This window comes from Cajanus cajan, chromosome 2 (genome assembly GCF_000230855.2).
Source record: "Cajanus cajan strain Asha chromosome 2, NIPB_CcT2T_4, whole genome shotgun sequence".
Taxonomy (NCBI): Eukaryota; Viridiplantae; Streptophyta; class Magnoliopsida; order Fabales; family Fabaceae; genus Cajanus; species Cajanus cajan.
The window spans coordinates 49776258-49791892 of NC_138518.1; the positions used below are offsets into that span (position 1 = coordinate 49776258).

At 27.9% G+C, this 15635-nt stretch overlaps 1 protein-coding gene across 1 annotated transcript; it reads left to right on the forward strand.

Moving 5' to 3' along the window:
• Positions 1-7699: 7699 nt before the first annotated feature.
• Positions 7700-12667, forward strand: LOC109790621 (uncharacterized). The gene is made up of 5 exons (XM_020349808.3): positions 7700-7975; positions 8563-8639; positions 10060-10169; positions 11092-11209; positions 12254-12667. The coding sequence occupies exons 1-5, from the start codon at positions 7750-7752 to the stop codon at positions 12482-12484; spliced, it is 762 nt and encodes a 253-aa protein (XP_020205397.1). The 5' UTR covers positions 7700-7749; the 3' UTR covers positions 12485-12667.
• The last annotated feature ends 2968 nt before the right edge of the window (positions 12668-15635 follow it).

A 15635-nucleotide genomic window follows, 5' to 3' on the forward strand; every position in this document is an offset into this window, starting at 1 on the left:
AATTATTCTAGTTTTACAATCGATGCAAAAAAACTCGTTTTAACCAATTATAAAGACCTCTCACTACCCATATCCGTTTATGATATCATTTAAATAACAACTAAAAGGGGGTGCGGGAGGGGGAGGAAAAAGGATTTGGATAAGTGGTAATTAAGATAACTAAAATTATAGCAAGTGCATACCCTCCCAAAAAGATTGTATGTATATAGTATAGCAAATTGCTGCATCTTTTCTTAACTAAATAAATAGATTGTGAATGAAAAGATGAAAAGAAAATGGGCAAGGGTTTGTGAAGTAGGTTTCGGGTTTCCCTCCTCAATTTCACTTTACTTTGATCACATACTAGATATAGGCTATGGAAGTAATCTAACATAGCTGTATTGAAAGCGATAGTCGAAAGACAAAGAAATGTATGCATTCATAATGTCAAAATTATTAATTGAAGATAAGCTAATTGTGTTAGACCTCAAACCACACCCTACCTACTTTTCTATATTGAAGCACACACGCAATATGAGAGAGAAAATGAAGTGATTTTATCTTGTGATTATCCACTTAATCTTAGGTTTAGGAATTTTCGAACGATTAAATTTTAAATATAGCAACTATTATTTTAAATTTTTATGTCCTTTTATAATTATTTTATGAATTTATTTTCACATGTACACTATTTTTACTAAATCTTCTATAATTCAATCATCTATAGACGGGCCAAAACATCAAATGAACCACTAGAGTCACCTCAATAAAGAGAGGCTAAAATAATACACTAATCTCATCAAGTTCAGATTTTGTCATTTTCATTGTAATTTTTACTAATAAAAAATGAAACAATAAATTAAAAAGTTATTTTATTATATTTAATGAAATCTATCAAATTATTATAAACTTGTCAATTCATGTATTATGCTTTTTTTTTTCAAAAAAACTTGTTATAATTTAAAAAAGAAAAATTGTATTCACTTCTTCTGAGATTTCTTTAAATGATACATACTTCTCTAATTTTTAAAAATTACTAGAAATAATGCCTTTAGTTAAAGTGAGAGATGGAGAAAAAATAAAAGTCATTTCATATTTTGTCAATTGTAAATGCGTCTATCCTTCATTTGTAAATCACGTATAATACTCCATCTTATTTATGAAAATTTTCATTATTCTTCAATTTTAAAAATACTATTTTCTTAGCCCATTTGAAATTATTCTCTAAAGTTTATATATTTTTTTAATCACAACACACATAATATGTAGGATATAATTTGGGAGTTAAAATTGAGTAAAAGATTAAGACTCATTCAATTTAGTTGGTATTTAAATTCTCTTAACAGTGCACAAATAGTATTATCTTATATAAAGAGTTGTATGTGTCACTTGGATAAATAAACAAGAAAAATTAATGTTTACTTAAAAATTAGAGGGGGTGTGTTATTTAAAAATATCTTAGAGAAGATCTGGGTAATTTTTTCTTAAAAAATGTTTTTATAAAATAATAAAATATTAAAAAGGTTGAGTTCAATATCCCTCCGATCAACAACTTGATAATTAATTATAGATGTAGTTTGCATAGTAGATATAATTCCACATTTTTATTCATTATAGGAAATAAAAAACAAGCAAGAGGGCAAGAAAATTTGTGTGAACCTGATGTATTTGATGAAAAATTATGAGGATGCATGTGAAGCAATTCAAGATTTGAGGCGGGTTGTTTGATTGGATCTTTGCAAGTGATGAATGAATAAGGAACATTCTTAATGGCAATATCGGGAAAGCAAACATACATCGCAAAATTAAAAGAGATGCAGCCACAAGTCAAGATTAGAATGATGCTTGCTAGCCTCTTAACCAATAATAATAAAGTTTGCCTTGAAACATGTCAGACATGGTACTATTAGTCACTGCTATTGGCGATATGGTACTATTAGTCACTATCGGCAATAGATACTGCAAAAATGAACAAATTTTTTTTTATAAATAATGTTAAAAATAATATTTATTAAAAAAATCACATTTTACGAATATAAATTAACCTAATTAATTATCATTTTTTAACCATTACTACATCAAAAATACTCATAAAAAAATAATAAATAAATAAATAAGTTAAGGAGTTGCTTCATTTTCTGCTCAAAGGAAGAGAAAGTGTTAGGAAATTGCATACTTTACTGCTTCACGGCCACTCATTGACCTTGTGCCATCAAAATTGCGGCTATATAATACTAGCAATGATACGAACCAATCATTCAACATTTGAAGGCTACTCATACTTTAGGTGAATTCAATTATTTTGTCTATAATGTTTCGAGTAAATAGTATATACTTCACCGAGTAAAGAATTTTTATATTAATTGATAACCAATCAAAAATCATTGTATATGCATAATAATACTTTAAAATTTATATCTAATACGATTTTTAATTAATTGATATTGTTACACATTACATAGAAACTTTAAACTTATGTTATTCCTAAATTAATGTTGATAATAAAATAATACATATCGTACTTAATAATAACTCTTCCAAAATCAGGGTCTCTTTAACTACATTACGAATTATAAGAATTAGATAAATAAAGGCAGAAAAAAATTATTTTTGATCATCATTCCACCACTGATCACTAATTAACAAAGACAGGTAAATACGTCTCCATGTCTAGATACATAGAAACACAAAGAATGAGGTATGCATCCAACTAATAGACATTCTAAAGTGAACTTATGCATATATTAAATTGAAATAGAAAAACACATAATTCAAAACTTGAAATTTAGCTGTGTTATTGATCTTCGTTTCGTGTTGCTTCATATTTGCATTGGTATTTTCCAATAAAGTCAGATTAAAATATGTTTAAAATAATTTCTTTTGCCTTTAGATATATTGATTAGAAATAGTTTTCATCGAGAATTTAATTTTGAATTTCCTGCACCCAGCAATATAATAAGCAATCTGCAAAGACAAAAGTCAAACCGTAAAAAAATATATTTTATATTTATCCAAGGACCATGTAATTTTCTTTCCAACTCTAGTGGAAGTTAATAATTAATAATGAAAAAAATTAGAACCAATCGGGTCAGGCGCGATGATGAAAGATTGTGGAAATATATATACATATATAAAGTTTAAAATTCGAATTTTGTTCATATCATGAAAGTTTTACTGATAAAAAAAAAATATATTGTATAACATATCCCAATCATGACAAGAATGTTAAACAAAGACTAAAAAAAGCAATCATCATACTTATACAAAAACACGTGATTTTTAAATTTTTGAGTTGCAATTCATGGATAGATAATTACCTAATTCTATTTCTATCCCCTTTCTAATTTGTCCAATAAAAAAAGGTTACGTGTGATTAAAACCATCACATTTTCTCCTTATTAATTTTTTTTGAAGTACCAATTATTTATTAGAGGAACAAGGAAAAAGGCATACAAAAGAGGGTAACTAGTTTGAATCCACAATTGATATACCTCATGGTTCCGTAATTGCTTTGTTATTATTGAGCAACTGGGAAACAAAACAAAGATAATTAACTTGCTGTGTACTGTACGCAACACACAAAGCTGCTACTACAACAATTGGGGCCACAATAACAGCAGATTTCAAACACGTTTTTGTTTCGTCCTACGTAGATTATACATAGTTTCAGTGATTTACGAGTCTTCCCTATCCTACTTAATCAATGTTCTTTTCTTTTACTTTTATTGGTATGTGAATTATTCTCATGTTTATTTAGTCTCTCATGGCTTTCTTTTAACTTGATTATCATTAATTTCCTAATATTTCATAGTGTATATCATCTTATCCTTAATCATGTCCTAAACTATTAAACAAACAAAAATCTTATCCCCTAAAATTAAACTTCTTTCAATAATTATTAATTCACGAGAGTGGTTATATAAGTGGAAAAGTGGCTACATGCTATGTCATGGTGGGGGACCATTAAATATAGAGCATGTGGGAATGGAAGCAATAAAATAAAACAAACAAGACTTTTCAAAGTTTTGGAATTAAAATTCCATTTGTCTGACATAATAAGGAATTGAAACCGTAGTTGTAGTAGATACTAGATTACACCTAACAGTGATAAACGAACATTATCAACAATGTCATTTAGCATTGTATTGAAGATTAATTATCCCTTTGTCACTTTCACAAAGGAAAAAGAAATGGACAATGTCCTTTTGTTCGTTTCTTTCATTCTTGATAGCTTGTTTAACTCATTCCTCCTTGGAAAAGAATACCATATAAAAAAAGTATACCCTAAACATTCCTACCCCAGGATAAGAGAAAACAATAATAAAGTGGTGTGAATGAAGAAGCATACCTTTTTTCTATTTCTTTTTTTAATTATGTTATTATCAGTTTGGTCGATATATGACTAATAATTTTTGTCACAATTGACCATTTTTTAATAAAAAATTTCTTTTAACTAAATTTTTTCTATATATAAAATTTAAATTCGAGACTTTTCTTAAAAAAAAAATCAAGTTGAATACCATTTGAATCACAAGTAACATATGAGTAGCTTTATTTGTATGTTCTTTTATGGGTTAGCTAGCTAGCAATAGGGTATACGTGCATGGAAGTGGGACCACCTTGTGATTAATAAGGGATAGTCAAAGTCAAGCAATCAAAGGCTATCCGAGATGGGAACCAGTGGTGGTCCATGATTTTTGATGGACGACGATGCATGGGAACGTGGCCCATGTATACATAATGAACCATTAGAGAAATTCTAAGCATAAGGTTCCTTTTTCCATGGTGCTTGAAATTTGAGGGTAGTTTAGTGTTGAACACGGCAGCACAATTACAAAGATGAATGTATGGGTCCAAAAGTAGGCACCGTCTATTATTGACGTGAAGTTGATTGGAATCACAGAAAGAGAAAGGGAAGGCAATTTGCTCTCTTCTATTTATTCACAATCTTGACTAAAAGCAGCTTTTCATTTTTTGAGTTTTGTCAATGTCAGCCATTAGAATTGATTTCAAATAACCAAATATTTATTTTAAAAGGGAAAAATATTTATCATATAAAAATATAAGACGATGAAAATTTATTTTTTGTTAAGCTTTTTGTACTTTCAGTTGTCTGAAAAGAACTTTTTATTTTTTATTTTAGTTCGTCCCTGGAGTATCCAGGACTGATAGTAGTGACTAATCTCTTTGTTACGAGGGAGATTCCTCAAAAGATGGGATAGCTGTTCCTAAGATTTAACCCGGCTGCATACACAAGGCAGGATTCGAACTCCTGACCTTGCTTAAGCGTGGATCAACCCCTACCACTAAACCACACGCTTGGGATTATTTGAAAATAACTTTAATAATTGATTTTTTACAAAATCATTCTCTTTAAACCTCTAAGATATATCATATATATACTTATATTTAGGTCCTTTAGGTGTAGGTGTGGGTCTAATCAAAATTTCTAATTATAGCCGTACATTTGAATTAATCACAAAATACTTTACAATCATATTTGGATCCTTATACATGTAAATAACATCTAGTCGCAGAGTTGGTTTAGCTGATGTTTGAATTAGTTTATGCCAAAAATATTAACTAAAAACTTAAACTATATATTTTTATGATGTGTGTTTTAAACTTTGGTTAAAATTTTGTCTTTTCACTAATATATTTGTCGTAAAAGTATTAATTTTCAAAAATAATAATTTTTAAAAAATATTTTTCAATTAAAAAGTGATTTTGTAGTTACTTATATCTTTATCTGCGGATCTTATACCGATGGGTCATGCACGAGTGACTACAAATACGCGTCTTAAAAGGTGCATGTGATATGTTCTAGGTATTTTCCTCGTGAGCTTTTAGATTTAACACGTGGGAGAGAGAGAGAGAAAGAAGTGATATATAAATTATGTGGATAAATTGTTTCACACGTATTTTGGTAACTGAGTTTTCTTCTAAACCTGAATAATTAATGAACATAATTAATCATTTTTATATATTAATAAATGCAGAGTTGATATGGAACTATACTATCTGCTAAGATAGTAAGTAGTAATTGAAGTTTGGAAACGAATTAGTTGACTGATTAAGCTTGACTAAACCACTCATTAGAAATATGATTTGAAGCACATGCGGCGATATTTCCTAGTTCTTTTAAATAAACTCAATAATTATTCACAAGAAGACTTACATCGGTTTGGTGTTGCATTAATTTTTTTTTCCGGAAATAACTAGAGTATAAATTTAAAATATTTAAAAATTAATGTAATTATTGAGAGGTGCAATTATTTTTATTTTAAAAGTGTATTTTCATTTCTTGAAAAGTTATATATATAATTCGTTTTAATATGAAGAAATTATTATAGTTTTCTAAACTTTTATTTTATTTAACTTCTAAAATTATCAACAACTATTTTAAAACATTGTATTATTAAATTTTGTACTTTATATTATAATATCAATTTTTTTAAATTGACACCTTTGTTTCATCTTCTAAAATTTTAAAGAATATAGGAAAGATTCAAAACTAGTCATTCCGTTAATGCTGAGAATTGTAAAATCTAATTGATAATAAGAATGTTTGCTACATGAACATGAGCTAAATCCAAACTAAATCCAAACCTAGAGTTATTCTATTGTTTATATATATATATATATATATATATATATATATATAGGGAGCATATCAAGTGAGAGGAAATTTATTATGAGAGATGAGAGAGTTAAAATATAATCCATAGATTAATTTCCTCTCACTTGATTAAATCCCAAATTTTTTCTAACTTGATTAATCTAAGGGTTATATTTTAACCCTCTCATCTCTCATAATAAATTTCCTCTTACTTGATATGCTCCCTATATATATATATATATATATATTGTGTGTGTGTTCATATCACTTTATATGTGTATATCAAATTTTGTTAAAATTGAACAATAACTTGAGGGTAATCAAAGTGTTCATATTTTAGTATATTTTGAAAATAAATATATTACGTCAATTTTGTTTTATAAGAATGAAGTATCAAATCATCTTGGATTAATATAAAATTTTTGTATATATGATCTAAGAGTAAAGAACTTTCAATCTAACGGTTGGATTTACAAAATTCACATTTAATATAAAAGTTATTGAGCCGTGTAATACTTAGTAAAAGTTACACCAGTATTGTTTGAACTCTCTCTCTCTCTTTCTCTCTCTATATATATATATATAATGATATTAATAGGAATATATATGAATTTCGCTAGAAATTAGTCTTCCTTGAAATCTTGAGGACATTAAAATTATCTCTGTTGATATTATTTTTTTATTAAATTTAAAACTCAAATTTGATATTTTGATGTTTAAATATCGACAGTATACCAACTAATATGGATAGAACTATTCTATTCTTAAAATATACTTTTACAGCATTTTTTTATATCACTTTTGTTTGTTTTTTTCAAAGCAATTAATGATCATCTTAAACCATTAAGAAAGAAAACGGAATCCAGTGTTTCTCAAACCACACGTTTCATTATTATTATTATTATTATTATTATTATTATTATTATTATTATTATTATTATTATTATTATTTTCGCGTTACAATCTATACCAAACGGAATGTTCAATATATATCCAACCAAAAAGGATAAAAAGAATTTTTTTTTCCACGCAAACAAAATAAGACAAGATATACATATATAAGAATATATGAAAAGTATATGTTTTAATAATAATATCGTTTCTTCTGTAAAGTCATTGACCTTGGACACATAGAAAACATTCTATGGTTTATGCTGCTTTCATATATTAGATGCAAAACAAGTCTTATTTATATATATTCTTCCATTAAGCTTCTCTTGCTGTTGCTGCTGCACATCGTGAAGGTGAAGAAAATGAAGAATTCAAAGAAAACGGGTGTACGGAAGTACCACAAATCGGATAATCCACGCTTGCGGTGGACACCTGAACTCCATGAATACTTTGTTGAAGTTGTGGAAGGTCTAGGTGGAAAAAACAGTAAGTTTTTCCTTCATATACAAGATCTAGGGTTAGCAGATTCATTTTTTCTGGTCCATATCCATTCATAGAATTTCTTTTTCAATTTTTGCCTTCATGCTTGATAATTATTAAGCTAGATTAATTTCTTGCATGTGACTGTGAGTTCTATTTATAACTTATTTTTTCTTTATTTTCTGTTGTTTTTCTTCTAATTCTTCTTGATACTCTCACAAAGGCCAAGAGAACAAAGATAGGATATTGGGGGAAGAAAATGAAAAGGATAAATTAAAAGATTGTTTACATACAATTTAGAAGTATTTTTATAAAAAAATAAAGAATTATTGAAAATTTTTAGTAGAGTAATTCTAATAACTTATATGCAAACAGACTCTAATATTATTAGATAAACAACTTGATTGAGCATTTTGCAACATATAATATGAAATATATCTGCTAAAGCATAGTAGCACAAATGATAATTAAGTTATATTGATTCATCTCCTTTTTCCTCTCTTATAAGTGTGGTATGAAACAAGTGGGTAAGGGATCTTTTGGCTATGCTTCAACTATATATTGCTAACAATTTTTCAAACTGGATTTTGCAGAGGCAACACCAAAGAGCATTCTGCAGATGATGCATGTGAAAGGACTGAGGATCTCTCACATTAAAAGCCATCTTCAGGTATATATATAGTTATCCCATGTGGTCCAATATTCTTACATATAGAAACATAATACTTGTGTACAAGCTTTATTTGTTTCTTTTACAACTAATATTAAACCTGAGTTAGTTTTGGTTTTGGGGCTGTTTTAGAAAACCCCAAGATTTGAAAACAGTAATGTTTTTTTTCTCATATGAGAATTTTTTGTCACTGTGCCAAGATCAATTCTCCTCCCTCACAAGGGAAAAGTCCTAATCTCTTGTCTCTATATATTTCTTTAAAATCAATCAAAGCATGAGACAAAAAATACGGTCTAGGGTATTTTTCCGTACCAACAATTATTGCTGAAACAACGAAAGGAAAATACTGTAGTTTGTGGAAAGCAAAATTTGTCACAATAGCTATATCCTATATATATGTATGTTAATTCATTCATGATTATATTCCATTACTTTTCAGTTCACGACAAAGCACTCATGAAGAGCCATCCCATTATTATTCTCACTTCTTTGTGTTACTTTATTTATTTATTTTTCTTACTTTTTATATGTTTGTTTAATTACTTGGTACAAACAAACACATAGCATATTCGCTATCTCATACTCAGAAATGATCATATAATATATCTTTTGTATTTACATTACACCCTTCATGTTATACGTCTTCCTCATCAAAAGAATGAACGAACATTGATTTAGTATTAAAATGCATTTTGTGCACGCGCAACTTATAAAAATAATAATATATCTGGGTTAGGTACATTTGCATACTCTTCACGAAGAAGTATATAAATTTTATCATGTGAACCTTCTTTTCTCACCGTCTTTCTTCTTTGGCAGAATCTATAAAAACAAGCTTGTTACATTGTGAATTTGCAATAGAAGAAAAAAAAAAGTTAGTTACGTTGTGTAGCTTGCTTGCTTTTTGAGATGCCAAAAGTGTATAACTGTGTAAGCTTTAAAGAAAGTGAAATACTTTTTTTTTCTCTTTCCTTTATTAGGCTTGAAATTTGGTTCCACACTACACCTATATCTTCAGTTTCAATGTACTATCGTACTAGGCTTTAGCAATATTATAGTAGGCCTTTATAACCATGCGTTCTAATGTTATTAAATGAAATTGAGTACAAATATATATGTGAGAAGAAAAGAGAATGAGAATAAGATGATATTCCACTAGAAATTGAATGTTCTATATATATAAAGCACTTTAACTTACGTACGTATCATAATGAAACTCTTATTTTAATTGCGGCTATACCTACTAGAATTCTCTTTTTCTTCTGGTTGCCTCCTAAAATAATTGCTGGCTGGTGAACTACTGATTTATATAAAGCAATTGTGTGAATATTAATTCTCATTTCCTTAGACTGAGTCTTTCAAATGAAATAATTTAGGGTTACATATTTCTTCATTCTAAGAGAAACATTCTGGGTTTTAGATGTACAGGAACATTAAGGGACATTCGATTCTCACATCAATGCATCAGGAGATGGAAGGAAATGAACATGTTAACGATATCCCAATGTGCTCCAATTGTTCATCTCAAAGGTAACCCATATATATGTCTAAACAATTACAAAACGTATTAAAAAGATTTGATAATCGTACATGAACTAATTTGTAATTAGATCAATCTTTAATCTTTTTTTTATTTTTCTAATTTAATTTATGAGGTTAAAAATTCATTTGCAATTTGTTAAATTTACAAAATATTCTTTATATATCTTCATATTTAGATAATCATATTAAATTATTATTTTATGTGATGATCTATAGATATTAAGTTTTAATCCATAATAGTAGAATTTCCTGGTAATCTTCCTAAGCATAAGAATTTTGAAATAATAGAAAATTTTATTGAATAAAGATTAAAACTTGATACACATGGATGATTCATGAAATAATAATCTAATATGATGATTGTTCATATATGAGATTATAAAAATATTTTATAAAATTTCATGGATTATATAAACAAAATTTTAACTTTCAAAAAACACTAAAAAAAATGTGATTTTTAGTGACTAAAACATAGTGATGAAATTGTCGCTTTGTTACTATAATTTGATTAATAGTGTCTAAAAATATAATTGTTACAAAAAAAACAATTGACACTAATGTCTACAAAATTTTATTTTCTTATTTTAAAATTATCACTAAATATAAATTCTACTAAACATAAAATATATTTGTGACAAAAAAAAAATTGACTTTATCACAAATTTTATAATTTGTAATTAACTATTTTTGAAGTTATATTTTTTTAATTACAAGTAATACGTTTTAGAAAAGTTAGTTTTAATTTATAAATAAATTTATTTTTATTTTTTCTTCGTATTTGTCTTCTTAAAAGTACTTATGAGGAAAAACAATTATCTAAACAGGCCTAAAATACATTTCTTACTTCAGTATTACTGTTTTATCACTCATTTTGATCGTATTTCTTTTACATTGTTTACATACTCTTCAGATCACAAGAAAATAAAGTAAGAGCATCAAAATATGATACGGGGATCAATCAAGAAATTTATCCGTTAGACAATAAAGGATTTTCGCAGACCAGTGAAACTGATTACGATCTAAATCAGGTACTATATATTTTAATTTACTATTTGATATACCACACATGTCTCCTAATTTCCTTAGCTTTAGCAATTCAATCTTTTCAAGTTTTAAAGCATTGAACCATTGCTTAGAAAACCTTCAGCAAGTTTGATTTGTACAACGTTGTTTCTATTTCTTGATTTTATATATTATAAAAATATCATGTTACTTATATTTTCCTTGTTTATGTGCGAATTAATAAATTATTATCTGTGTAATTAATCATCATTTATAAAAAATTTATAAATAAAAAAGTAAGAATGACAATACTTTTCATCAGAAAATAATTGAATTAAAGAAGTTCAAACGAGTATTCTAGGGTTTTGTTTAAATAAATTTATCTTCAAGCGCATATAGAGGATGAAAAATTAAGAAGGTAAAATGCAATGAATTTCATCACAAGATAAATTAATCAACCTATCTAGCTACCTTAACTTTTAGAGAAGTTAAAGAGAGAGATTTTATAAAATTAATAGCATAAATTGATTTTATCTTATACAAGAAATTCAAATTATTTTATCTTCTTATTTTCTTCTCCCTTATATGAAGTTTGTTCATATAGGTCTATCTGTCTCTTATGCAATGCAAAACCCATTCATATTCTAAAAAATCTCCCTACTTAAAAAAAAAAAAAAAAATTCCACCAACAAGGCACCTATTTGAAAATTATTTCATTTTAGGAATTAAAAAACAATAATATTTTCTCCGATTAAACAAATTTTATGTTTGGATACTTATGTAAGTGGGTGAAGTAATTAACGTAGTTTTACTGATATTTCCCATATAATTTTGGTTCTTTATTAATAGTACTCCTGATTGAGTTTACACTTATATTTCTTCATAATTTACTTTAATATGATGTAGCTTTGGCTTGTACTTAATTATAAGTTGAATGAAATCATTGAATATTAACTATTAACAAACTACCAAGTAACTGAATGGCACTTTAACTTATACTGAGTAATGAATAAACTTCCACAACTCCTTCTTTATGATATTGAAATAATATTTATTATACTATTTTGCAGGAACCTGAATCAAGTGCATTACTTAGTGATACGTCAAATGAAGAAAATTGTAGGACAATGAAATTTCTTGATCTCTCATTCTCTTTTAGCTCTCCTCTAATTCCAACGATGCAAAATGAGCGAGAGAGGATGCGTTTTTCTCCACCAAATACAGCTGATAATCATGTCGTTGATTCTAATTCTGTACAATCTCATGGGAGCAATTATATAAATTTAAACCTTACAATATGAACAGAATATCATTTATGTAAACTTAATTAATTACTAGCAATACTTATCGTAGGTTTAGTTTTTTTTTTTTGGAAAATTAAAGTTTTGTAAAAGTTAAGAATTATTTTTTGTTGACACCAAAAAAGCTAATGAATTATTGTATTATCTCTTATAATTAAAGAGGTTTTAGCAGAGCTATATTTAATTAAGTTATTGCTTAATATTGTTTTTATAGAGTTATCTTTTGTGACTACTTATAACATTAGGGATTTAATGATTTTCTTAGATCTAATTTATGACTAAGAACTCAAATTAAACTTTTTACTTGAATTTTCACAGCTCAACCGCCTGACCATAGATGCAACTAGTTACATGAGTTTCTTGGCTTAAATTGCACGTTTTAATTAATTTATTTATTTATATCATATATGATTTTAGTTCTTTAAGTTTTTTAATTAATTAGATTTTTTACTATTTTAAAGTTGTGTAAATATAATTGTTATATTTTTTTAAAATATTTAAATTCACATTTTTATTCAAAATTTTAAAATTGAGTTGATTTTTTTAATCTTTCTAATTCTATTCAGAGTTCATCGTGAAAAAACTAAATTTCACCGGAAAAAAGAATATTTTATATTCTATATTTCAAAAAATATTTTAATTAATTTTTATCAAACATAGACTCAATTTCTAAGATCTAAACTTTTAAAAAAAATTCATATTTCAAATTCATAATAAAATTTTAAATATTTAGATAAAAATAATAATAATGTGTGAATTTTATATAAAAAAACTACATAATAAAACCAAATTTGTTTACTTGTAAAATTTAAGAAATTTAATTAAACCAAAATAATATTAAAACCATGTATTAAGTATAAATTAAAGAAATTAAAAAATAATTGTTTACTATGACACCCTTTACCCCAACATTAATACACAATAAATGTAAACAATAATTTTTTTTTCTCTTATTGAGTAAATAAAATCTTTCATAATTGACAACCTCTTTCATAAATAAAATAATTGTTTAAAATATCATAAGGTAGAAGATTCACATTCGTAACTCATAAATCCTATAAAGTCAACATGTAAGTATTAAAACTCAAGAAATCATATAAAGAAAAATATAGATTAATTCCAGCAAAGGTGGCACTGCCTCCTAGTTAGGAATTAATTTACAACTTTCAAATCATATAATAAAATAATATAACAAAGATACACATTTTGGTCTTTTGTCAAGAACGTTCAAAATTACAAAAGAAAAGTAGACTAAGGCTTTTAAAACAATAATATCTCAAACTAAGCCTAGTTATGCCCGATGTCACATCCTATCAGAGCATGTCCAACTGAAGCCTTAAGCCTCATCAACAACATCTTCATGATGATGATCACCTGCAACATAATTTAAACATATACAAAAATAACAAGGGAGTGAGAAACATCTCACTCAGTTTCAGGTGAAGAAATAAAGGTTAGATAGCACACACACAACAAATATAAGTCACACGTAAACAATACACATACATAATCAATATCAAATATACACTCATTTATCATGCTATGATGTCATGGACTCGACTCATAAATGCATGCATGTGGCGCCATAAGGAAGTTTTACATTTCATCACTGGTGACCCTAAGGTACACCTGGTTACATCACTGGTGACCCTAAGGTACACCTAGTTACATCACTAGTGACCCTAAGGTATACCTTGTTAGCATGTTACATCACTAGTGACCTTAAGGCACACCTTGTTAGCATGTTACGTCGTGGGTGACCCTAAGGTACACCTTGTGTAGCATGTTACGTCGTGGGTGACCCTAAGTACACCTTGTTAGCATCACTGGTATGCAGCTTCAGCGGCACACCTGGAGTCATATATGTATATGATGCATGTCACACATTCATTATTTCATTGACTCAACATTTGACTTATTACAAAATTTCATTTAGTACATCATGTCCATTTTTCATATTTTCATCATCATAATCTGTCTCAATAGTCCATTCTTTTGTCTCATGTCATTTGGGCATATTTCACATATTCATGTCATAATTATTCCTCATAAGGCCCGTACAGGAATCCACAGAGAGCATTCTTATTCATATTAAACTTATTTATTTTTAACATTAATTTCATATTCATTATTACTTCCAACAAGGAACAAGGTAGAGCAAACAGAAAATAAAATAAAACACATTAATACTTTGCATGTTCAAAGGAGCATGCAACAGGCAAGGGATTGGGAGCCAATCCGACAATCATACTATCCAAAAATTATTCCCACACCCACGAGCGAGGTTTCTCACTCCCCCCCTTAACTGGATAAGCAAGAGCTAAAACTTGAGCAGAACCTCCTCCTCTGGATTCCCTCTTTTTCTTTCTCTCTCTTTCTTTCTCTTTCTCTCTCTCTTTCTTTCTCTTTCTCTCTCTCTCTCTTTCTCTCTCTTTCTCTCTCTCTCTAAGATTTTTACCTTCTCACTAAGTTATAAATTTTTCACCCCCTCCCTTCTATTTATAGGCATCCTGGTGTACCCGGACCGACCCATACTGAATTCGAAACGGCCCGTTCCGGAGCCTTCGAATATACACAAAATTTTCAACTAGAACGACCCGTTCTACAATTAGAACGGCTCGTTTTCAAAAAGCAGAACGACCAATTCTAAAATTAGAACGGCCTGTTCTGGGGTTCGTGTTAACACTGATTGACCATAAGTAGAACGACCCGTTTCCAACTTAACTTTCTAGGTATTTTTAGAATCTCGGAATGGCCCGTTTCCCTTTGAGAACGGCCCGTTCCACTTTTGGAACGGCCCGTTTTGCTGCTTCAAAAATAGCTTATTTTCTTCGTTTGGAACGGCCCGTTCCACTTTTGGAACAGCCCGTTCCGGCGTAAAAAAAAATAGAATTTACAAAAATTTTCACAAATAATTTAAATTATTAAAAACCTTTACAATATTTTATAAAAAACCCTTTTAATTAACTAAAATAACTACAAGAAAATAATATTCATAAATATAAAAATAAATAATAGTTAATATTGTATTTAGTAGAAAATTCAGGGTATTACAATTTTTCCCTCCTTTTAGAAATTTCATCCCCGAAATTTACCTGAAAACAGAAATGGATAAGCTTCTCGCTTCTTGCTTTCTAATTCCCATGTAGCA